This window comes from Dipodomys merriami, unplaced genomic scaffold, assembly GCF_024711535.1.
Source record: "Dipodomys merriami isolate MVZ:Mamm:240054 unplaced genomic scaffold, mDipMer1.0.p SCAF_2, whole genome shotgun sequence".
Lineage (NCBI taxonomy): Eukaryota > Metazoa > Chordata > Mammalia > Rodentia > Heteromyidae > Dipodomys > Dipodomys merriami.
Genome location: NW_027203381.1, coordinates 109,290,768 through 109,317,392, shown reverse-complemented (window position 1 = coordinate 109,317,392; position 26,625 = coordinate 109,290,768). Strand labels below are relative to the sequence as shown.

Below are 26,625 nucleotides of genomic sequence, written 5' to 3'. Positions count from 1 at the left end.
CTCTGTTTCTCTCTGTTTCTCTCTGTCTGTCTGTCTGTCTCTCTCTCTCTCTATCTCTCTCTTTCTCTCTCTCTCTGACCAGACTCCCAAGATAACTGGCCACCATCATGCTATCCCCATTTCCTGTCAACATTATCTACAGGGAGTATAATCTTTGATATCAAATCCTCAAAACAGCAGAAAGAGGATAAGTGTGCTCTACTTTTGACCTCCTACACATACTCTCCTTTGTTCTTAGTATGCTAATATTAAAATTTGAGGGGTAGTATTGAGGTCTGAATTCAGAGTCTTATGCTTGCTAGGTAGGTGCTCTTTCTGTCACTTGAGCCATGACTCTATCTAGCCTCATAACTCTTTTTTGGATTTTGTGATGGTACTAGGGTTTGAAGTCAGGTCCTCATGATTATTAAGCTAACACTCTATCTACCACTTGAATCATGCTTCCTGATTTTTTTCACAGACCCATAACTCTTTACTTAGAAAAAAAAATACCTACTGACAACCACCAACCTGATTTTATTGTGCTGAGCCCTGTAATTGAACACTGTAAGGGGTTCTCAGCAAATACATGGCACTTGATGCTGGGTAGAACTGTTGACTACTTTATTCAATCTAATTAAATCCCTTGGAGCTAATGAAATGTGGACTTTTTCTGCTAGTATCAGAAAGCACCTGTTTCTTTCTAGTGCTTACCTGTTTGGGCATAGACATGACCTTTCCAACCACTTATCTCCATGGGCTCCAGGACTTCTTAATAACAGAGTCCTAACAAACTCAACAACACATCTAAACAGAATGTCTTTCCTCCCTCACATCTACTCTTCCCATAGTCCAAACTGAGGTGGGAATTCTAATGTTTATTCATGATCCTTATAGTGGTTCTACCCTGTCCCAGACACAGCCGCCACACCATCAGCAAAGCATCCACTGCCCTTCCTTTTGTCACTTTGTGACATATCTTTCTGAGCCTATCATTTCTTGCCCAATTTTAATATTATCCTGTTGTTTCTTTAAAACCTCTGCGTTCCTCTCAATACTTTTTTTTTAATCTTGTTGATGAACCACAGAATTTCTAGTATGGGAATTTGGCTTGAATAATCACGGTGCCAATCAGCGTATTCCTCTGCCTTCAAGATATCCCACAAGCTTAACCTTTACTGTGTCTAAACTACTTTCTCTTGTCATTTCCTTATACCCAATAGCTCCTAGGCAGTTATTCTTTGTAGTATGGTAGATGCATTTGCATCTGCTAGGATAATTATATTAGTCAGATTTGTGTTGTGATGAAGTACCAGAGGTAGCTACATTTCTAAAAGAAAAATATTCATTTAGATTACAACTTTGGGGGTTGAGAGCCTAAGATCAAGTAGTCCCATAATCCCCTTAAGGGCACACTCCCAATTTCCCGAAGACCTCCCACCAGGCCTGCCCCATAAAGGTTCCACCACCTCCCAGTATCTCCCCATCCTGCTAGCGAACCTTTACATGTGGACCATTGGGCAACACATTAAACCATTACAGGCACTGTATACCACAACTCAGTCTTGCTCCTTTTTCCTTCTTCCCATGTCCCTACCATAGCACTTCTTATAGCTTATTCTGCTGACTATGAGTTCTGTGATTTAAAGGCTCAGTTGGGTATGCCTGGCACAGCTGATTTCTGGGAGATGTAGGATTGGTCAGCAGATAGATGAATGCATGACATCACCTGTTAAAGTGGTTGGATTTTCCTGAGTTCCAGATTATTTTCCTTTTCCTTCAGCTTCTTTCACTTCTGTACATTATGAACCTTCCTAAAGAAAGGCACTTTCTATCCATCACTAATCCCCAAACACCAAGCCCTTATACTTGTAGGCCTGATTTTCCTATTCATTGTTTTGTGAGCACACAAAGAAACTAATGCAGAAAAGACCATCACCATATCTAATATTGCTGAATTGAAAGCAAGTTTTGTGTTTACAAAAAAAGAACAAATAGGCCAGTGTATAGAAGAGCACAGAGCTTCATTTTTAATCTGCATAAATTAACATTTCAAATGCACTATTATGTATACAAAAATGATGTTCTGAGTGTAGAAACAAAGCCCATCCTCCATTACGATGAAATATTCATTTATGCAAATTTTACCCATTTTATAATTGTTTGCCGAAGTCTTTTAAACTCTTTGGGTGAGGCTAACTATGTAGGAAGTTGAAAATCTTCCCATCATGAGCTCACCAGCCTTACTCGTGACTTAATATAAAATTCTAAAACTGAACACTTACCAGCATGGATCAGTTAGATTGTATGGAGCGATCTTTGGTCCTGAGGAGGAGGGCTGTTTCCCATTCCATTCCTTTGCTACCTTCAGTCAGACAGACTTCTTTGAGCTTGGGAGAGAGTGTTGGTCAGGCAGGACCCCCACACACATACATTTGTTCCTGTCAGACAGGACGCCACAGGCAGGACACCACTCACTGAGACTCAGTGTGTTACATCCACAGCCTGCACACTGAGGCCGTGCAGTACCCGTGTCTAGCACAGCCCCGTTCTCTCTCCTATGCCACTGAAGGTACAAACTGGAGCTGAAATCACCATGTGGGCAAGTGAGATCCTGGTCTTTATTTGGAATAAAAGTAATGTCTCCATTTCTGCCTGCTGTCTGTTAACTGGCTCAGAACTCAGGCAGAGAATAGAGGTCTGTACAGATTGATGTACAAAATATCTCCAACCCTAACAATGAAGGAGTATCAGGGAATCTTGAGCTTCAATTGTTTACAGTCTCCTAAATATTTTTGTCTTTACAAAGATGTGTAATTTGAATTTCCCCCTTTACTTAGCCTCACAAAAAAGCATTGCCCATTTTTCAAAATGAAATGTGACATTGTCCATAATATAGTCAACCTCACGTTTCACTTTTCCCATTCACTCAGTATCTTGAACGTGTCTAAATGTTAAAGTAAGCAAAGATACCTACCAATTAGGCAGAAGCACCTTACTGGAAATTGAATGTTTAAAAGCTAAGGAGTGGAACTGGTGATGAATTTTTCCATGTAAGCTTATCTATCTCCATCTTCAAACCTAATGATCCAATTCCAAGGCCACAGAATGTCTCAGTAACCTCAACAGAAGTTATTTTCATTAACCACTTGCATAAAAATTAGATAAAGAAAAATGAGGGTCTGCAAAAGATGAAAGAATTAATTTTGAAAAGATAAAACCATTTAAATGATAAAGCATGCCTCTTGATTATCCCTGGTGATGGGCTTACAGATGAATTACTACTATGCCTATTTTGCACTGAATAGTTATGCCTATAATTGGTAGCATCAGATTTTTTATACCTATATGAATGAATATAGAATCACAGTGAAATCAGCCTTACCACAGAGGTTATGCTCATTAACCACAGTGTGAAAAGAGAATTCCACATGATGACCTTGAAAATCCTAAGCTCAGCCCTCAAAGGCAAGTCTCTCAGCCAGCCCAAGTTTCTTCTCTGTCATCTGATGAGTCAACTATCTTTTAGGTTAGGACCATATGAATTGATTATGCTGTGTTTTAACTATAAATTGACAACTGGAAAATATTTAGACATATATAGACTTAAGCCTACAATGTCTATAATATTATGAATTGATTATGATGTGTTTTCACTATAAATTGAAAATGAAAATATTTAGACACACATAGACTTAAGCCTACAATGTCTAGAATATTATGAATTGATTATGATGTGTTTTCACTATAAATTGAAAATGAAAATATTTAGACACACATAGACTTAAGCCTACAATGTCTAGAATATTATTTCATTTCAAGAAAATTTTATATTTTAAAATTTATATTTTAGGGCTGGGAAGATGGCTCAGTGGTAGAGCGCTTGCCTTGCATGCCTGAGGCCCTGGGTTCGATTCCTCAGCACCACATAAGCAAAAAGCCGGAAGTGGTGCTGTGGCTCAAGTGGTAGAGCACTAGCCTTGAGCTGAAGAGCTGAGGGACAGCGCCCAGGCCCAGAGTTCAGGCCCAACGACTGGACCAAAAAAAAAAAAAAAATTATTTATTTATTTTTTTTTTTTTTTTTTTTTTTTTTGTCGGTCGTGGGGCTTGAACTCTGGGCCTGGGCGCTGTCCCTCAGCTCTTCAGCTCAAGGCGAGCACTCTACCACTTGAGCTACAGCGCCACTTCCGGTTTTCTGGTGGTTTATTGGAGATAGGAGTCTCATGGTCTTTCTTGCCCGGGCTGGCTTTGAACCGCGATCCTCAGATCTCAGCCTCCTGAGTAGCTAGGATTACAGGCGTGAGCCACCAGCGCCCGGCTAAAAAATTTATATTTTAAAAATACTAAATCCTATTTTTTGTTTTGTCTCCTTAAACTGCAGGAACTTTTGAGCTAGCTCAGCTTTTTGCTAACTAATTGGAGAGTGAGAGCTGGGCACCAGTGGCTCATGCCTGTAATCCTAGCTACTTAGGAGGCTGAGCTCTGAGGATCACAGTTCAAAGCCAGCCCAGGCAGGAAAAGCCGTGAAATTCTTTTCTCCAATTAACCACCAAAAACACAGAAGTGGCGCCGTGGCTCAAGTGGTAGAGCACTTGCCTTGAGCTGAAGAGTTGAGGGACAGCACTCAGGCCCAGAGTTCAAGCCCCACCACTGACCAAAAAGAAATTCGAGACTGAGTCTTAGGGATTTTTCTGCCCAGTCTGGTTTTGAACTTCTATCCTTCAGTTTTATAGCCTTCTGAGTAGATGCCACTGGCATCTGGCTACTGTTATTATTTAACAAGTACAATAACAGGCTTTATGATTCATGCCTGTTACTCCTCTATGCAGAGCATAAGGAAGAAATCATAGTCCAGGCCTTTCTGGGAAAAACACTAGATCCTATGTCAAAATAAGGACAAGAAGTATAATATGATGAATCCATTACACACACACACACACACACGCACACACACACACACACACACACACACACACACACACACAGAAAAGGGCTGATAGCCTAAGTCAACTAAAACACTAGATCCTATGTCAAAATAAGGACAAGAAGTATAATATGATGAATCCATTACACACACACACACACACACACACACACACACACACACACACACACACACACACACACACACACACACACACACACACACACACACACACACACACACACACACACACACACAGAAGAAACGGGCTGATAGCCTAAGTCAACTAGTATAGTCCCATGGATCAAATGGTACAGTATCAACCTAGCAAGTGCAAAGTCCTAAATTCAAACCCCAGTACCACCAAAACCAAAAAATAAGTTGTAGATATTATGGCTCCTTGTAGCTAAATTCTTCAGTATGTATTTTGCCAAAGCAAGGACAAGTATATGAGAATTACAGCCTCAAAGCAACATACTTTCACAGATTATTTTTCTAGTGTGCAGATTTGCCTTGTAGCCTGTATCAGGTTGCTGACAACCATGTTTGAATAAGACTATTTCATGTAGAAGGGAATAAGATCAGGACACTGGTACAAGTCACACAAAGAAATATTAATTAATTAAATTAATTAATCTGCTTTTATATGCCAAAAAGCCTGACTGGCTTTTATCTTCATTTCTGACAGATGCCACTGGTAGAACCCAGTTGTTTAATGTAGGAGTTGTGAAGCCAAAAGAAACTTCATGTTAAAGCCAGATGATATGTCAGAGAATTGTCACTTGAAATCAGTAGTAATTTTACAAGTAATATACAGCCTTGTTTGTGTCCCCTCCGAGGACAGTTTCAAAGCATTTAAGAATCTGTGGCCAGGAAACTACTAAACAAAAATAAACCCAGATTTAGACATGGAGTCTGAATTTTAACTCTGGGAGATTTTCAAGATTGATAATATCACTAAAAATAAGAGTCCTGTCCTGGTTTTCTAGAAGTCAAGATCAAGATTGCATTTGTGATATAGTATTACTTGGTGACAAAATGTCTGTACATTCCTTCCCTCATCCCTGCCCCCAACCGCCTTAGAAAACAAAGCCTCCTACTTTTCAAAGTAAGAGCTCTTTCACTCCAGGCCACTGAAGGATCATCACCGCCCCATGTAGATGAGGAAGGATATTTGGTGAGATTGATTCTGCACTCTTCTAAAAGGAGTTGAAATTATTTTGAATGTGAGGTGGAGGTGATGGAACCTAGTGGTGGTTCCTATAACAATTGTACTCAGGCCATTCTTCTGAGAATGGAGAAGCTGAAGTAGGCAGTGTTCCAGGGGAAAAGCACATGAATGAGAAGGAATGGCAAACAAGTGATGGGGAAAGAGTTCACTTGCTTAGAGAGAGGAGCCTCACGTGGCTGTACTGCAATTTAGCCTGCCTTTGCTGTTCTGTGCTTGATAAACTCTAGGGTTATAAACTAGACCTCGCCATCTTAATTTGTTCCTATTTAAAAAAATAAATATGTTGCGTGCTAATGGCTCATGCCTGTAATCCTAGCTACTCCGGAGACGAGATCTTAGGATCCCTATTCAACACCAACCCAGGCAGGAAAGTCCATGAGACTTTTATCCCCAATAACAACAACAAAAAGCCACAAGTGAAGCTGTGACTCTCGTAGCAAAGAACCTTAGGGGCCCCAACCAGGCCCTGAGTTTGAGCCCCAGGACTGGCAAAAATAAATTTAAAAGATATAATAAATCCTATCAAAATAATACTTTTTAAAAAACTATTACAAAAACTTGAAATTTTTCTCAATGTCATGGTAGATGCCAATCATTCATTCCAGCTCTTGGGGTGTAGAAGCAGGAAGTTCACAAGCTTGAGACCAGCTTAGGGGTACACAGCTAGACCTTGTCTTAAAAAAACAAAAGGCTAAGATGATTGTGAGTACAGCATGCTTAGGGCCCTGAGTTCCATCCCCAGCACATCCAGTAGGACAAAGAAAAAAATAAAAGGGAATTTTCAGAGAAGTGTGGGAAGAGTGCAGTAGGAATCAGAATACTTGGGAATCAGTACCAAACTACTACTTGATCATTTAAACCTACTCTCACCGTCCAGCCATTCAGCTCTCTTCATAAGGATTACTGTGGGTATCACAGGAATCTATGGATCCTGACATGGACAGCATCATGATCACTTGGCTGAGGTGCCAAGTATCTATAGATGTGCATGGCGGTAGCATGTACTAAACGAACCATGATCTCTTGAAGACTTTGTTGGGCCTCCCTCCAGACAGCCTTAAAAGCAGCTGCTGTTCCATTGAACCTCTTGAGTAAGTGCAAGCTCAGGAGGAAACTATTCTAGTATGCTAAAAGAGGCTTTTGTGGTGACCATGCTCTGCCCTTTGACGTACTTTCTTACTCTCAGAGTTTGCACAACACTATTTCCTGAACACTTCCTGAACACTTGGCTTTCTGCCAAACAAATGGTCTGGCGCAAGAGGAAACCCATAACCAGTCTTTGCTTTCCTGCGGCTTTCTGGTTCAGAGACACATAACTGTGAATGATAACTTCAAGGCAACAAAGTGGTTTGGGTCCACAGAACAAACCTTTAAAGTGTAAACACTTACGAGTTTTAAAGTGAAGTTTTCTCTTGACAATATGCCTTTTTGACCATACTTCTACCTTTTTCTTTCCAATGTTCTTTTCTGAGGAATTTTTGTTGTTTTGTTTTGTTTACTTTTATTTTGTTTGTCAGTTACTGGGGATTGAACTCAGGGTCTAGGTGCTGTTCCTTAGCATTTTCATTCAATGCTGCCACTCTACCACTTGAGCCACAGCTCCATTTCTGATTTCTTGCTGGTTAATTGGAGATAAGAGTCTTACACACTTTCCTCTCCAGGCTGGCTTTGAACTCTCAGATCTCAGCCTCCTGGGTAGCTAGCTTTACATCCATAAGCCACCAGAACACAGTTTCGGTGGAGTTTTTGTGGCGGTGGTAGTGGTGGTTGTCATTTATGAAGGGGTAGTGAGGCCATTGCATGATGGTATCTTTGAATAACTCATGGCTGTAGTCAGCACGATAGAGAGAAGGCCTTAGACTGAAGCATGGGTAAGCATCACCTGCTGGTTACCATTTCTATGTGAACTGCAAATATAAATTTCTTACACCTGGGTGGGACCTGAGATTCTGCATTTCTATACAGCAAGAATTGAAATAATAGGATTTAAGTAAAAGGAACTGCAAAGACCATCCAGATAACCAGCCAAGACATTATGTTGGAAGACCATAAGGAGTTTCAGAGGCATGGAGATCTTGAACACAATAAACAGCAGAGCTCTTATATACCAATCCTAGAATCAGACATGCCCAGAACCTCAGTTGTAAAATTAAATTTGATCTCATAGTTCTGGCATGGGCAGAATGCCTAGAATGGATGAGGACTGATTTATAGTGGAGCTTCTTGATAGGGAAAGATAACCTCCCTTTTACAAATACTTCTAATGCAACTGGGTTGGAGCAGGAGGGCACTGCACATCCTGTGGGGTGCAATGTGTGGACCTCAGTCCTTTCCACCAAGCATATAAGCAAATACCTATTGAGATGATAAGAAATGATCATATGAGAAGCCCCTGCTGGACAAATTTAAAAGTAAGTTCTCATTTGGGATGGAAGTTGGAGATAAGTATTTTTCCACCAGGAATCAGAAAGAACACAATCTAGAGAATAAAAATAGAATGGAAATGAAAATTTGATCTTAGATGAAAGGAGCTACAAGAAGCCATGAAGTAAATATTCTTCCCTATTCCAAGCATGTTTAATATATGGAGCAGGTCTTTCAGTAATAACAAGTAATTATGGAGCTTATAAGGAGAGATGTATGGTATTTTCTTGAAACCTAAATCGAGCTTTTTAAATCTTCAGAAGGAATTCCAACAATAGGTTAATAATTTTAAAAATAGTAGGTTGAATTTTTAGAATTAGTTTCCCTAATACAGTTTTTTTATTGTCAAGGTGATGTGCAGAGGGGTTACATTTACATAAGTAAGGTAATAAATACATTTCTTGTCTAACTTGTTACAAGTCCTTTCATTTCAATGCATAATCATGGCTGTCTATTGCTTTAAAAAGAAATAGTTTAGCTATTTGAAGATGAAATTACTATTGAGTGTCCTGTTGATGTTGTTTTCTTTGAAGTCTTTTAAATGTTTTCAAAGATAGCTAAATGGTTGGGTTTTTCATTTTTCTGTTTACTCTAAGTATGTCTAAATATATTCTCAAAACATTTTCCAGAGAATAAGTTCATGGGGCTCATTGTATGTTTTAATATTTGAAACTACCTCCATTACTTAAACCGTAGATTAAATATTGCCATCAATGAACCCAGTTAAATATTCCTGCTTATTATAGACTTCAAATGTCAAGTAACTGATATTACAGAAAATCTTTAACTCCAGAAGTAATTGATATAATTCTGAGCAATAGAAAATGGCTTTTAGGAACAAGATTAAAGAAAGAAATGAATGTAATTTCTTAGTTTAATATAGCAGTGGGCAAATGTAGGTGCCTAAAAAGCTTTGGAAATCCCCAACATAGGCTATCCAAGCATTGTAATACAACATAAAATTAATGCATATAAAAGAATTATCTATCTGGGCCTTGAACAAATAGAAGGTGGTTTCTTTCTGTATGATTAGTGTCACCTCAGCAGTTAGAGATACAGTCTCATTCAAAGTGAGCAGTGAGGTAATAATATTAGCCTCTGCCTGTTGGGCCACAAGTAGAAGTATGTAGCACCAGTTTATAGCTGGTAAGATCCTGAGCTTTTAATATCAGAAGGTAACTGAGTGCCTTAGATAGTTTATGATTCCTATAATTGAGTCTTAACACAGTTAATGGTAATCCATCAAATTTATCTTCTTTTTTTCCCCCCACTTAAACCACATTAACTTTATTGTTTGGCCAGGAGTGGTTATTTCTAAATCTCCTATGTGAATCTAAGATAAGAATTTGTACAAATAAAAGAAAGGAAATCCCTCCCCCACGGTATAACCCCTGTTTTCACTGTTTGATGTTGGTATAATTTAGGGAGGGGAAGGGAAAAAACAAATTGTTTAAATAGGGATGCAGGTTGACCCATTGCAACAATGAGATGTACAAGAAGCTATGCCAAAAAACAAACTTTACCATTTAGGCTGGGGGAGCGGGTAGTTGTAAAGATGGGAGGGCAGGGATGGTAGGGGAAAAACAAAGGAGGAGGCAGCAATGCTTGATAAGAAATGTACTCATTACCTTGCTCATGTAATTGTAACCCCTCTATACAGTATTTTCACAATAAAAAAACATTTTAAAAAAAGAAAGGAAAGAAGGAAGAAAAGAAAAGAAGAAAGGCCAAGTGCTTTTCACTGGGATAAAAAAAAAAAAGTCCATTTTTTAGAATATTTTATCCTTTGACTTGAATTTCCTGAAATTAGTATAATAAACCAGAAAATTCAGCATTTTGGTGCCCAGAGGGAGGAAATTACTTGCCAATGCTGTAAGACATTAAAGAGAAAAGAGGTATCATTACCTCAGCATAAAATGACCCATGGATATTCTACGAAACAAAAGCCGATTCAAGATTATCCAAACGTAAGATTTTCTCCTAGCATTGTTCCTTATCCTGCTTTTTACTGCCAAGAGCTAAGATGGCCTAGGATCTCTCTCCATCTGTCTGTCTCAGAGATGCCTATTTGGAAGACAAAAGCAATAATGATTTCCACGGGGATGAATTGTAAGTCAGCTTACAACATCCCCCTTTCTTTCCACCCCTGCCCCCCACAAAGTTACTAGTTAGTATCTTTACTCCATAAATGACCACCGTAATGGTAACATCAAGAGTCAGCCCCTCTTCTGATCCTATGAGAGGCAAAAATAGAAGGGACTAAGTGCATGGAGATTAATCTTATGTCACCTTCGACTTGGATTTCAGCACTGGCACTTACTGGACATAAGATCTTCAGAGTTTCTCACTTGGTTTTCTTTGCCTGTTTTGGAAAGAGAGTCAAAAGTGAGAGTGAATTGGAGGGATGCTTTAAAGAATTCAGATAATTTAGATGTGTAGAGATAGACTGCCCCCGTAGCTGGAACAGAAAAGAAAGGTATTATGCTGGGTTCTACAGTTAGCTGTAGACAGCCAGGAGCTATGAGGTGCATGGCTGAAAATAAAGAGTGGGCTTAGAACATGAAAAAGAAAAAAATTATAATTTTTTCCAAGCCTTTGCATTTCCTAACAAATGGGGCAATGTCATTCTTTCTGATGGAGGCATAGAATTCCATTGTATATATACATTTTCTTGATCCATTCATCTACTGAGGGGCATCTGGGTTGGTTCCATATCTTAGGTATAGTAAATAATGCTGCAATAAACATAGTCATGCTGGTAGCTTTAGTATGGTCTTGTTTGTGATGATCATTTGGGTAAATGCCCAAAAGTGGGATTGCTGGGCCATAGGGGAGCTCTATGTGGAGTCTTTTGAGGAACCTCCATACTGTTTTCCAAAGTAGTTGAACAAGTTTACACTCCCACCAACAATGCAGTAAGGTTCCCTTCTGTCCACATCCCCTCCAGCATCTGTTGTTATTGGAGTTCTTGATTTTAGCCACTCTAAGTGAAGTAAGCCAGGCCCAAAGAAACATAGGTCCCATGGTTTCCCTTATTTGCAATAAGTAGTATATGTCTGAGTCAAGCAGAAAAGGTCAGATAAGTTGATGTTAGGGAAATGAACCCTAAGATACGTATTCAAATGTTTTTTTTTTCTTTCATGCGATTGTTCCTAACACATTTATAAGATTATTTCTTTGTTGCTTTGTATGTCCCTCCCCCACAGTATAACCCCTGCTTTCACTGTATTTGATGTCGGTATAATTTGTGGAGGGGAAGGGGTAAAACAAATCGTTTAAATAGGGATACAGGTGGACCCATTGCAACAATGAGATGTTGAAAATGAACTTTTACAACTTTGGTGTGGAGGGAAGGGGAAAGGATTGGGGGATAGGGGGAGGATGGGTAGGGGTGGGAAGGGGAAACAAAGGAGGAGGCTACAATGCTTGATAAGAAATGTACTCATTATCTGGCCCATGTAATTGTAACCCCTCTGTTCAATATTTTCACAATAAAAAAAAAAGAAAAAGAAAAAAATTAGGAGAACTTTGTATTGCTATCACAGAATATCTGAGACTGGGTAGTTTAGAAACAACAACAAAAAAAATCTCACAGTTTAGAAATAGACACTAGTAGGTTTGGTGCTAGACTCTCTACTTCCAAAATGGCACCTTGCTATTGCATCCTCTCAAAAAAACAAATCCTGTGTCATAATAAACAGGACAGAAGAGAGCCAGAGCCCAAGCTACTTTCCTTCAGCCTTTTCCTGAGACATTAATTCATTCATCAAAGTGGAGCCCTCAAGACGTACTCAGATCCCAACAGGCCACACCTTTTATACATATGAAGAATACGTTTCAGCATGAATTGTGTAGGACATTCACACCACAGCAGGCTATAAGGAAACTTGCTATTGTCTCATAAAGAGTAATTCTGATCAAAGTGGGAAGAAGAATTGGGATGAGAGAACCCCAAATCTGGAATTTAAAGGTGATAGTAGTGTTAAGTTTGAGTCATGGATGGTTTAGGGAAATAGCTCTTCCATGTTTAGAACATGGGAAGGCACAGGGTAAAGGGTGTAGCTCAAGTGGTAGAGTGCTTGCCTACTTCAGTACTGAAGAAGCAAGAAATGAGAAGGCATAATGGAGAAGAGGCTTGAGTTCAGCTCTGTCTACTAAGTTCATAAATCAGACCAAGGACAAGTTAATAGCTGTTAGATATATAAAGATGTCTTTAATATTATACTGTATTATATTCCTTGGAATATATAGAGTTGTTTAGGAACATGGTGGAAAAAAAAAGACAGTACTATGAATGCAAAACATAAAAACTTCCCAATTGTGGGAAGAATGCATGTGATAGAAAAATATCACAGACTTTAAGACCCACATGGCCCATGTGTAACCATGAGCCCGCTAGCTAGCAAAAGCTCTTGTCTGCCAGGCACTGATCCCTGTAATTCTAGCTGCTCAAGAGGCTGAGATCTGAGGATCACAGGAAAGTTCAAGGGACTCTTACCTCCAGTTAACCACCAGAAAACTGGAAGTAGAGCTGTGGCTCCAAGTGGTAGAGTGTTAGCCTTGAGCAAAAAAGCTCAGGGACAGCACCTAATCTCTGAGTTCAAGCTGCATGACCAACCAAAAAAAGAAAAAAAGTTCTTTCCTATTAAGGTGATGTGTTTATACCAATATTTGTTCTAGAATAACCTATCTTTGGGATAGTGTTTAACTATCCCAGTCATGAGCACAAGAGTTATAAATCTGTGATATACATTCCCATTTAATTTATTAAATCAGACATTGGCTAAATTACTAGCTTTTATCTGTGACTTTGTAAGATGGGAAAAAACTTGGAAAGAAATCTAATGGGGATCTTTTATGTATTGAGGAAAGGTCATCACAAGCATCAAATACTGCATTTTAGAGTGATGTTACAATGAATAGGTAAAGGTTGTAATTCAAGTTATACTTCAAAAGGACTACTTTGCTCAGGATTCTGTCATTTAAAATAATCTCTTGCAATAAAACTGACTCTGTAGAAGGGTGTTAATTGCCTGCTTTACTACTGGCACATCAGATTGCTTTAATTGAGTGTTTGAACAGAATTTTTTTATTTTTTCAGATAAATTAGGGGGTTTTGTGAACATAAAAGAGGATTTGAAGAATGGTAGTAAGCTGTTACAAATCAAATTTAAATCTTGGTTTTATTTTCTTCATTCTCTCTAGCTTTAATACTCACTGATGGATGATTGTTTTGAAATAAATAATACAGTAAACCCTCAATACAAGTGTGATTAGAAAATGAGATATTCTAATTAATCAAATATTATTACTATATTGCTATATCACTGATTTTTAAAAATGCAACAAAAATCTAGTGAGTCTGAGATAATAATGGAAGATGCACAGACCTTGTGATCATTTTACAAAGCAGTGATTACATCTGATTCAAAATTATAGACTATTTAAACAATATATGTGTTTAATGAAATGTGTGATTCAGAGGTTTTTCACTAGGACACTTGAAGTTCAGATAAGTAAGTGCTATTCCATGATTGGCTTTGGTTTTGCGTTTTAAAAGGGGGGTTAATCACAGCATTTTGGGGTGAGAAGCTGCAGAGAAGAAAGGGGAGATAATTTGGTCTCCACCCACACTGGCAATACTGAGAAACCACAGTGGTTAGCCCTGTGAGGGCTGAGCACAGCTTTGTGTGTGCAGAACTACGTCTGGAAACACAAGCAAACTACTTACAGATCGTGTTGTGGGAAGCAGTTCAGGAACTAACCATCCAAAATGCTTTGCTTAGCCATGCACCTGTTGGAGAAGATTGGGGATTCATAACGTATGTCCTGGGGCTTAAAAGAGATTGCTTCTCGCCTCCTGCTGACATGTTACCCCAAATGCCATACCAGAGCATGATATTGATTGTGGTCATTGGGTACTTGGGGATGCTGTAAAAAGAAGGAAGCCACATTCCAGCTTCTTAAGACCTGTGTGGAATGAGGGGTGTGACAGTCAGTATATTAGCCCAATGCCGTTCATTATGTATTCAGAGCAACCAAGAAGACTTACTAACTGTAACTGCATAAGTGTCTAGCCTTCCTCATTCCTCATCTATGAAGCAGAGATGAAAACTCTCATGGTGACTTGAAATGACGTCTAGCCATGTGTGACAGCCATCAGTGGGAGCCCTGGCTGCTCTTGGTATGGTTATCATCACTCACCAAGGTGTGCTTTGGTTTTATGTAGATGAGCTGCTTCAGAAAGAGCAAAACTACTCGGATGATGTCTTGGCCAACATGATCAGTGAGCCAAGAATCAGTTACGGAAACGATGCTCTCATGCCATCTTTGACGGAAACCAAAACCACTGTGGAGCTTCTTCCCGTGAATGGCGAGTTCAGCCTGGATGATCTGCAGCCGTGGCATCCTTTCGGGGTGGACTCGGTGCCGGCCAATACAGAAAATGAAGGTAAGAGTCCCTGGCCAAAGCAGGGGTGTTCTAGGCTCTGTGTGTCTGTGTGTCTCTCTGTGAGTCGTGATTTTTATATGGTAATAATATTGTCTTTTCATTTATTTTAAAAAGTGACTACACACAGAGCACCAGTGGCTCACACCTATAACGTTAGCTACCTAGCTACTCATGGGTCTGAAATCTGAGGATCATGGTTCAAAGCCAGCCCAGGCAGGCAAGTCCATGAGACTCTTATCTCCAATTAAACACCAAAAAGCCACAAGTGGAGCTGTGATTCAAGTGGTGGTCCACCCAGACCCTGAGTTCCAGCCCCATGACTGGCACCAAAAAAAAAAAAAGAAAGAAAGAAATGACTACTAGAAAGTATTACTATATAATTATTAACTACATAAAGATGGTTTTGTATAATTCAGTACAGTTTCATACTACAAAGCTAGGTTTTGTTTGTGATCAAAGCTTAACAGTCCCATTTTGCAGGTGTCAAAAGGGGATGATCATAGTGACATACAGTGCTTTTGAGTAAAAGCCAAAGGCCTTTGCATTTGGTTTTCCAACAAAGCAGGTTTGCATGTAGGATGATAAGTATCATTGGAATCACCACTCCTATAAAATGGGGACCCACAATGTGTCATTCAAGAAGCAATGGTAGAACACTCACCTAACATAGGCAAGGCCCTGTTTTATCTTTAGCACTGGAGGAAGAAATGAAGAAGCCATGTTTTTATATGAAAAGTATAGAAAAATAAAAAAATACTAAATACTGTGTAGAGTTAGGTGTGATGATACACACCTGTAATCCCAGCTAATCTGCAGGCTAATTTAAAAAGGATCACTTGAATCCACAAGCAAGCTCAAGACCAGGCTAGGCAATATAAGAAGACAAGGAAAAGAAAGCAAGCAAGCAAGAAAGATAGAAAGCAAGCAAGAAAGAAAACAAGCAAGCAAGCAAGCAAGCAAGCAAGCAAGCAAGCAAGCAAGCAAGCAAGCAAGCAAGCAAGCAAGCAAGCAAGCAAGCAAGCAAGCAAGCAAGCAAGCAAGCAAGCAAGCAAGCAAGGAAGAAAGAAAGAAAGAGAAAGAGAGAGAAAGAGAGAGAGAAACAGAAAGTTATATAATTGTAAAATGGATACATAAATAGCTTGTACTGTATGCCAAAGTAACTTAAGTTACTTGCAAAACCAAGTAACTTAAGTTTTTTAGTGGTGATTTTTTTGTAGGATGGTTTTTTAAATACCCTGACTGAGAGGTGTTTTGTTGTTTCTGCAGTGAAAGAACAACTCAACTTCCATTTATAAGCTAGTGGCCACTTTTAACAAAATTAAATTCACCCAAGAGACAGAATCGTATCTCTATAATGAACATTTGACAGTGACCAGAATAGTCTTTGTTGGCTATTTATTGCTACATGAAAATTCAGGTTGCATTAAATTGTAAGGGCAAAAATAGAGAACCAGATATAAATAAAATGTAGTTTTTTCAAGATTTAAACAGTTTTTCACTTAGCAGTTTAAATTAAGGCAGCTGTCCAAATGAAGGAGCAGGTTGCTCTAAATGTTCTTTCCAGTGAAAGTTCAGAGAATTCAAGTTTTTTTCTATCAACAAATTGGTGCGCCTGGGTGATGTGCTTTTTATAAGCAGAGATTTCTTTCTTATCAGCAGTATCTACCTAGGAAAGGGCATCTTAGGGGGGTTTTGTTTAACCATTTTTACATGTTTGGAGGTATAAAACTGCAAACCCTTATTTCTCAGCACAAATAACATTCTCCAAGAATAATTTTTCCAAGAACTTTACCTTGATTTTCTTTCTAAGAATGGCAGATACGTACAAGTAATTAAATCACATGAATTCTCCGAATCTCAGATCCAACATTCTTTTCATTTTGAATGTTTTTGAATCTTTTCATGTTGAATATTTTGAAATGTTTCCTCAACACACACACACACACACACACTCTCTCTCTCTCTTTCTCTCTCTCTCTCTCTCTCTCTCTCTCTCTCTCTCTCTCTCTCTCTCTCTCTCTCTCTCTCTCTCTCTCTCTCTCTCACCTGTCTTCTGGGGATTGGATCAGTGCGTCTGAAACTTGCTGTCTATTGCTTCACTTCCCAGCACACAACAATTTAATCTTAGAATAAAGATGACTGGCAAGGTTTAGGGGAAAATACAATATTGTAGACTCAATTAATGGGGACAGTGCACCATGTGATGTTTGTCTCTAGATTCCTCAGCAAACTGAGGCAGGATTATTTGACTAATTTTGGCTCATCAGGTGGCAGAAGACTCAATGACAGTTTATACAGTAGTGTGATTCAGAGATGTTCAGGTTACACTAAAGTCTGTGCAAAGAGGCTTTGTGTTTATATATAAAATTGAGTCAGTTGGGCACCAGTGGCTCACATCTGTAATTCTGCTTACTCAGGAGGATGAGATCTGAGGATTGAAGTTTAAACACAGTCAGGCAGAAAAGTCCATGAGATTCTTACTTTCAATTAGCCCCAAAACACTGGAAGTAGAGCTGTGGTTCAAGCCTTGAGCAGAAAAGGCTAGGGAAGAACACGTAGGCCCAGTATCCTCTCTCTCTCTCTTTCTCTCTCTCTCTCTCTCTTTCTCTCTCTCTCTCTCTCTTTCTCCCTCTGTCTCTTTCTCACACACACACAAATATAAAATAAAATATAGTTCGCAATGAAATCTTTCTCTTTAATGTAAGCTAATAACAAATAAATTGTTTATTTAGGTCAGTTATTGTGAACACCTGTTTGTCCCATAAGAAATGAGAACATCACGCAGTATGTGGAATTTGTTGGGATTTTCCTGTGCACAGAATCACATCCTTGATTCCCACCCACTAAATGCAAACAGTGTCCTCTCTTTTTCTAGCCTAGGGACAACCAAAACCACTTCAACATTCTCAACCATCCTATGGGATGATGGGTACAATTCACTTATTGTTCACCCTGAATGATGTAAATCTGAGGTAAATTCTGATACTGCCTGTGATTACAAGCAAGTTAGCCTATCTACATGTGGCCTAGTCTGTAAAGTTGATATTCATTCCTAGCTCAAAGCTCTGGCGTGAGCATTATGTGAGAGTGTCTGCGAACCTCTTCACAAAGGACCTAGAATACAGTAAGTATTCAGTGGTACTTCACTTTTATTTTTAATGGAACCAGGAGCCTATTAGAGAGTCCTTTGTCTTCCCATCTATGGATGAATCACATGGCCTAAACAATGAGTCCATAAAACCAATGTAATCTTTTCTAAAGATAGCTCCTATTTTGCCCTCTCATCTCCCTCCTCCCTTTCCCCAGATGCTTGGTCCTGGCTAACTTTGTTTGCATAGAAATGTTCACACACTCCATACTATTGAAATTATCTTAAGTTCTCAGAGAATTTCCTTTCATTGTCCATGCAGCCCTTATCATCACAGCTTCAAATGATTACCAGAAATGTGTTGTTTTTCTCAAGACAAATCATTTAAGACCAGAGGGAGGTCCAATGTCTGGGTATTCATTGAAATACAACAAGTATATTACAAATGCATGATTCCTATATTCTACAGATCTTTTCTAAATTTTAGGGTAGGGAAGTTTATAGGGGGAAAAAAAATCTCCTTCCCAGTGATTAACAAATGACATCAGTTTGTACTAATGTTTTAGTCTTTTTCTATGCACATGAGATACTAGTGTTTTCTTTAATAATAATTGTGGGTGTTTTATCATTTGTATATTTCTCCTACTTAAGTGTATACATTTGAGCCCTAGAAAATTCCCATCTACTTTTGACAAAACTGGACTTGATAAAAAATAAGACTTGTCCAGATGCACTTTCTAAGGATGAGATTGTTAAGATGCACTTTCTAAGGATGAGATTGTTAATACATGTGCTTACTGCCACTTCAGTTTACCTGTTTGCCCTTATGAGTATAATTTGGTGTCTTCCTACTCACAACTGAAGCACCATTTGGGCTTCTAACCAAGAAATCCTCAAAAAGTACAGTAATCATTCCGGTAACTCCATTTTACAAAGACTAATAAAGACATTTGGTAGATATTGCAGATGAGGCTAGAAGATGAAATGCAGAGAAATTATACTTCCTTGTTAATATAGTGATGAGCTGAGAAAGAAACCACCTTATTCTAATGCACAATCATTTAAATAGGGATACAGGTAGATCCATTGCAACAATGAGATGTACAAGTCGTTATGTCAAAAAACAAACTTTACAACTTGGGGGGGGGGGTGATGGGAAGGGATGGGTAGGAGAAACAAAGGAGGAGGCAACAATGCTTGATAAGAAATGTACTCATTACCTTGTCCATGTAATTGTAACCCCTCTGTACGGTATTTTCACAGTTAAAAAAAAAAAAGTACTAGAGTTCATCCATACAGGTATTAGAGAATATTTAATAATAGGGGGCTGGAGGCCTGGCTTGGATGTAAAACAACCTGCTAGAAGGTATGAAGTCATGAGTTCAAGCCCCAGTACCACCAAAAGAGGAAGCAAGAATGTTTAATAGTAAGATATTTAATAGCTGCAGTTTTATAGTATTTGGAAGTTCCTGAAGCAGATTTTTAATCATTATTTGTTCCTCACTACAGTTGGAAGATACAGATGTTACTCTTTTCTTTCCCATATGGGAGAAACAGCTGTATTGAAAGTGATGGTTTGCCAAAATTGATGGACATTGTAAATGCTGGGCCTGGGCTATTTCCTACCTCTTCTTCCCATCTATTCACCATGCTGCCAATCGCTACATAAAAAAGACCCAGATCACATGCTTTTTTGCTTTTTTGTGGGTTATTTTGTGGTTTGGTTTTGGTTTGGTTTGGTTTTTTTGGTGCACGAAAGTATCTTGGTGCTATCAATAACTTGATTTTCTTATATTTTAAATACTTATTTGTGGCCATGTTCTTCCCCCTCAATGTGTGACTTTCAAAATGGATTTGGCTTTGAATGCTTGGCTTCTGTGTGTCAGTGAGCTATAGAGTTGAAATTGCTGTTCCCAAAGCCATCCATCAAAAGCACCTTTGTCTTCCTTAACACCTGCACTCAGGTATTCTACCTGCTTACCTTTCCATTGCCACACCTCACCAAAGGGCCTTTTTCTCCTCCAGTGGCTCTGTCTGCCCTTTGGCCATTTATAACTCCTCAAAGCTTATTTTTCTCTCTTTTCCTTAATTCTTCAAAGACCAATATAAGCTCCAGGAAATATTTTCTGGCAAAGAGAAGCTCTTAGAAATGCCAGATGACTGTGAGCAAGGGTATTACCATTGTGCCCCTGACTCTGTTTTCATTGAGTCACACAGAATGCATACAAAGGAATTGTAAGGAATGTGGGCAAATATAAAAGGAAGTAGTCTCATTTCACACATTTCAGCTGAGTGTCATTTATCCAGGGGAGGCCAGCCTTTTAAAAACCATTGAGAGACTCTGTAGTTTATCTCTTCTTCCCTCAAAGGAAGGACAGATTCGATTCACTAAATGGCACATTATGTGGTGAAACTTTGCTCTCCCAATAAATTCATATTTGCATTTCCTCTGGCGATTTAACAGAATCCTTTTGTAGTTAATTAACTGGAAACAGAGATAGGATTGAACTGCTGTAAAAGGAGGTATCTTTAAAGTTTACCACGGGGCTGGGTATAATCTATATTATTTCTAATCTCTAACGTAGAAGAAAATCTGCCCTCCTCCACCCCTCTTCTTTGATGTTCCTGTACATCCGGGTGAATGCTTTTATGAGCAAACTAAAGAGATGGATTGGCAAGCTACAGTGATAAGCCTTTTGAAGTGCTACCCTACCATTTCTTGATGGCCCAAGATTAGCTCTCAGATATTCTTTTCCAGCTGCTCCTTTTTTTAATCACTTGTTTATTGCACATGCTGTTCCCTGCTCTGTGTTCAGAAGCCACGACTTACCATCTTGATTTGTCTCCTTTGCTTTCTGTGTGTGTCTCTTGCTTCCTGTGCCCAGTTGAGCCTGTTGATGCCCGCCCCGCTGCTGACCGAGGACTGACCACTCGACCAGGTATCTAACCTAACTTCTCTCAGCATCTCGCGAGCTTCCACTTGAGCAGACAAGTTCAATAAGTTCAGAATCACAAGCATTACAGAATGGCATTGAGAATGAAAGACCTTGGAAACCAATCTTTTAAAAAAAATTCTACTTCGCTTTTCCTGATGCTTTAATTTTCCAAGTGCCTAATGAAACAATGTGTGTAGTTTCTGAGATTTCCTTGTAAAACTCAAAACAGAAGAGCCTTTCCTAGTAAATGGTAGATTCTTTTCTTTTTATGTTTTTAAACTAATGGAGAAAATTATTAGAAATTCAAAAACAGATGCCCAGACAGTACAGGCCTTGGTGAGGATTTGGTTCCAGGGAAATCTCTCCCCTTCCTTGTTCAGTATCCACTTGGATCCTCTTCTAACCAAACAGGCCTGAGATTTTTAGTTAGTTACTAAAGTAGACACGATTCCCTGGTATACCTCCAGAACCAGAAATACTTTTTTTCTCTTCTGTAGGTTGTATATACTTAGTCTGAATGAATAACTAAAATAACACAACAGATGTATATGCCCAATTTTGCACATCAGCTTTTTATTCTTTATATAACTTACAAATTCCATTAATAGCAAAACAGATACTTTTTTCATACTTTCCCAAACATTCAAATGAAATTCATTTTCTACTTCTATTCTGTATGTAGCCTACAACTTGAGCTTAGTTTGAAGAATAATGCCACACCATGAGAAACATACGCATGCCTGAAGTCTGCTCAGTGGCTCAGAAAAAGGGAGCACATTTTTTTAATTGAAAAGTCTTTATTCTAGAGAGAGTTTACTCCCAATAGCACAGTATCTTCCTGCATTGACCTTCTTCTTTGTCCCCGGGTCCTAAGCAACAGTCAAGGAACAGGTCATTGACCTTCCTTTCATGACCTCAATCACCACTGGAAGGTCAGTGCGTGCTCCCTGGTTCAGATCTCGCCCACACAAGACCACAATTAGACCCCATCTCTCTCACTGCCCTCATACAGGCTCAGCCACAGTCACGGATCTAGACTGAGAGTCCTTGTGGCGTTTCTGTGCCCTCACGCTGTGATTCACAGTGGCAGCAGAGACAGCAGAGTGACACATCTTGACAGCTGGTCTCATTGATTTTATGAATCTCTTGTCTGAAGGGCTTTTAAGGGGAGCTTGAATTACAGTGACTCTGAGGCCGTTGGGCTCTCCTCGTGTCTTCCTTATTGCCAGTGTCATGGCAGTGAATTTCAGGTTGCCTGGGGTTGACAGCCCCATCCCGCTCAGCCAGCTCGTGAGGCTCGAGGCAGAGGTAAGTTCTGTTCCCACTGCAATTAAAACCAGCTCGCGTTGGTCCACTGCCTTGAGACTTTTTTTTTTAATGACACTTTAAAGCAGACAGACAAAAGTAAGATATGTCTTGGAAGCCCTCACTTACCCATACCTATACTGTTACAAGTTGGACCTAACATGGCACCAGCCAGCTTTCTCTTTTAAAATCTAACACGCAAAGAACATTTCCATATACTGGCCATCAAGAATAATCTGTTTGAAGAGAACAACTAGAGAATAGTTTGTTGTCGAAACAGGAGAAAGACATGCTAAAAGAAATCTTTGTTAGAGTAAAAGTATTATTCTGTTTTGATATTTCACATAAATGAGTGGAGTAAATTGTATGGAAATGAAGCGATAAGATCCCTGCTCTCAGGAGCTTGAAGTAAAATAGAAAGAAGACCTTTCACGTATTCAGAAGTCAGAGAAACACAGAGCTACCTTTGTGTAAACAAGGCTGTTCTGTGACGAGAGCAGATGGAGGACTCACCCAGCTGTGTATTACCCAGGAAACTTCCTGGAGTTCAGACTGAAAGATTTGAGGCTTGCGGATTATTAGCAAAGAGGAGAACAATTCCTTATTAAGAACAGAATGTCCTACCATGTAAGACTTGTGTTCACCCAGGAAGATACATGAGAATGAATGTATAGGATTTGAGCTCGGCTACATTTATCAAGAGCAATATTTGTTGCATATGCCTTAGGATATGGGTGGATTCTACTATTTCTTGTGGCCTGCAGTGGGTCCATCAAGCATTTGCCTAGGTTTCCTTTTTAGTTTATAGCACTCATTTGGTATCTTCATCATCACCTTTTCTGAGACTACACACTTAAGTCTAATGGGACAAATTATATTTTTAGACTTTTCAGAAGTAGACACCCATCCCAGGATAGTTATGTGCCATCAATTTTGAGTAATGACTGTTGTCACTCAGAAACAAGGTTTGGGTTTTCTTTTCTCTCACTCAGGGCTATGTAGTCATGGTGAGGAGAATGACTTCTCCTTCTCTGAAAAGCCAGAATGTTCCAGAAACTGGAACTACAGTAACAACTGCTGAAACTTTGGTAGAGTGGTTATTACATCTACTCCTTCTAGCTTGTTACCAGGGAAAAACAGACTCTGTAGGACAGATTACAGGGAAAATACATTAGCAGTCTTTTCACATGAGGTAGAAGCTACCTTTCCATTGTATTGTATTTCTACCATTCTCAAGGCCTGACAAAGCAAACTAGGTCTTTAACCCCATGCCATGTACAAGATATCCTAAGGAACATAACTCTCTCAGCCCTAGAGCAAATGATAGGGTCTTTCCATCATCATGGCAGGGACAGACAGACAGAGACAGAGAGAAACTGTGGCAGAGAGAGACAGAGAGAGACACACACAGTAAGAAAGAGCTGTAGTCTCCTGGGCTTAGACTGGAACCAGCAACGGACCATGGCATTTATTACATGCAGTATCAGCTTACTGTGGTGATACCTTCCTATTGGTTTATTATTCCTAATTTACTGGGATTTTTATGAAGTTTGATTTTAGTGTATACCAAGTCTTCACTAAATGACCTCCATGATGAACAAAACTTACCAAGAACTCTTTTCTGTTCAGAGTACTCAGTTGTAGTACTCTTGAAGTACTCTCAAAGTAATGACTGGTAAACATTATTTATCAGCCCTACTAACCAGTTACATGAATTTGACTTTTGTTTGATTACCAAAAGTATTCCCGATATCCTTTCAGAAATACTATATGCTGATGAAGTTTGAATGGAGAGTTTATTATACATTAGTTTTCTTAGTGTGATTGGCTCCCAAATCTAAAAGCAAAGACTAGGTAGGAGGGTTTTCATAAAAATCTCAGAAATCAGAACTATTTCACTGCTAGATTCTGATGACAGGAGATGTAAAGAAGTCACCATTGATACAAAGGGAAAGATTCCCAACATAAGGGGCTTGTAGGAAGCCATAAGATATAAATCAGTGAGAATTAAAAAAGCATTGGTATCTTGTCTTAAAATCTAGTGGCAGGAAGCCTGGAAGATAGAATGAGTTGAAACTCGGTTTTTAAAATCTAACTGGTAGTTTTAGAGGAAGAACAGAGTGATGCAGTTGGAAGGTAAGATGGGAAGACCAGAACTAAAGGGATGAGAGAGCAAAGAAAGCCATCCTGCTTTGATCGTGTCTATAATAAAGACAATGATCTTCTGATAACTAAACATAGACCTAAGTGAGAAAAATAAGAATTGGCCCTTTATACTAAGTATCTATTGTGTAACAAATAGTTCCAGAATTTAGCAGTTGAAAAGAGTTTTCACAACAGTTTTTACCAGTCAGCATTCGGAATGTGGTTTAGCTGAGTGGATTTGGCCCAAGGTCTCTCATGAGATTGAAATGGAGACATCACCAAACTTATAGTTTTCTGTCGGTTCAGCTGGTAAGGCTGCTTTGAACATGACTGTTAACAGGAAGCAGGAGCCCTGCCCAGACCATCGCATGGTAGCTGTTTCCCATACACCCACTGAGCCTGGAGGGGAAGAAGGAAGAAGCTTCCGTGCCTTTTAGAAGCCAGTCTCAAAGTCACTCACTGGCACCTCTGCCATATTCTGTTCAATGGATGCCAGCTATTACATTCCCCATCAGAGCTGGGGAAGGGAATGTGTCACATCTGTATGTCTGAAAACTACCCAGCTCTTTCTACTAAGTCTGACTTAGGACCCAGGCAAATCTCATGCCAAGAGAAATGGAGGGAGGTAAAGAACAGAATGACAATTCTTGGATTTTGTGGTACTCTGAGGACAGAAGAGTAGCAAGCAAAGGATAAGGGAGTATAGTTGTGAAAATCAGAAGGGAGAGAAGGTAGCCTCACAATCTGTAAGCCGTGCATGGATTGACATTGATCATGGGCCTGCTTTCAGATAGTTTATTAAATGAAAACTTTGCGAGCAGTTGGACAATTACATAGGTTCCCTAGGTTTTGCCAGATTATCTTCCCTTTTCCTCTGCATAAGCCTCATTGTCAGACCAGTGTATTCCTGGTCTATAGACATGTAACTTTCCATGTCAGCAGGTGAGAGACAAGTTTCACAGCCCCCTGTAGACAAGTTTGGAAGAGCAATTAGACTCCGAGCAAGAAATTAGTTCCCTCAGGAGCTGAAGGGACTTAGAGTAGGCAGCCTAAGCAAGAAAAGAACTCACAGGGATGTCTTGCCCCTCCTTTGATGTCTGATAGACCTGGCTGGAAGCTGTCCTGTGGAGGGAGGGAAGGGAACCAACCAGCTGGCTCTAGACAGAACCAGGCTGCAAGGTGCAAGTATGGGAAGATGGTTGTTGATGTTAAATGTAAGGCAGACATTGTAGTGGGCAAAAGCAACCAAAAATGGAGGCAAACGGATTCATTCCTCTATATTCATACAAGAAAGAGAACTTGCCTTGGGGAGAAGCTTAGAAGAGGTGGGTTTGGGTTGTTGGTTTTATTGAACATTGTTCAACTTGTTTTTTCACTTTCATGCTCTTTAAGCAGTTGTATAAAGGGTATCAATTCATGCAGATCTGTTCTAACCAGATAATTATTGCTCAGTTTTAGAGCCTTGAGTTGTGGGTTGTTGTTGTTGTTGTGGGATGGTCATTGTTTTCTAAAGGAATCACAACACAGTGGAAAAGACACAAACCAACCTTTGCTAGAACAAGATTGTCAATTTCCCAATCAGCACTGAGATCGCCTCCAGCCACATTTTTAAATTCTAGCAGATGTTTTAGGACAGTTTAAGTCTTAGGTTCTGATTTCTTTCACTTTTATTTTTACATGATGGGCGATGGTTACTGATTTAAATATATAAGAAAAAAATTTGAATACCATAACCTATTTTCCTTTCATTTAAGGCCTAGAAAGAATGTAAATGCAGTCACTTTGGTCTCCTTATGTTACTGTTTCTCCTGTGAATTGTACCTCTGGTTTAATGCAGGTTCTGGGTTGACAAATATCAAGACGGAAGAGATCTCCGAAGTGAAGATGGACGCGGAGTTCCGACATGACTCAGGATTTGAAGTTCGCCATCAAAAACTGGTATGCAAAAATAACTTTTCCTCTCCCAATTGCTGTTTGTCTGACCAGATGACCCATTAGCTCTTGTTCCTCCTGTTAAACTGAGCATAAGTTAAGTTAAACTGAGTTAAACTCAAGATAAAAGCCGAAATGAAACGCTTGCCTCAAAGACCATTTTGAAAACATGAAGAAAAAGAGACTCCATACTGTATATACTTTTTACTG

General features: G+C 39.3%; 1 protein-coding gene across 6 annotated transcripts in view; it reads left to right on the top strand.

The window, feature by feature from the left end:
• App (amyloid beta precursor protein) overlaps positions 1-26,625 on the top strand; it is a 212,963-nt gene that overhangs the window by 178,226 nt on the left and 8,112 nt on the right. For 3 of the 6 annotated variants that reach the window (XM_070030516.1, XM_070030518.1, XM_070030514.1), the window contains 3 exons: positions 14,788-15,009; positions 20,983-21,036; positions 26,321-26,421. In XM_070030516.1, the coding sequence (XP_069886617.1) occupies positions 14,788-15,009; positions 20,983-21,036; positions 26,321-26,421 (377 nt within the window). The remainder of the gene's footprint in view (positions 1-14,787; positions 15,010-20,982; positions 21,037-26,320; positions 26,422-26,625) is intronic. The other 3 variants (XM_070030517.1, XM_070030515.1, XM_070030519.1) reach the window with 1 other exon arrangement.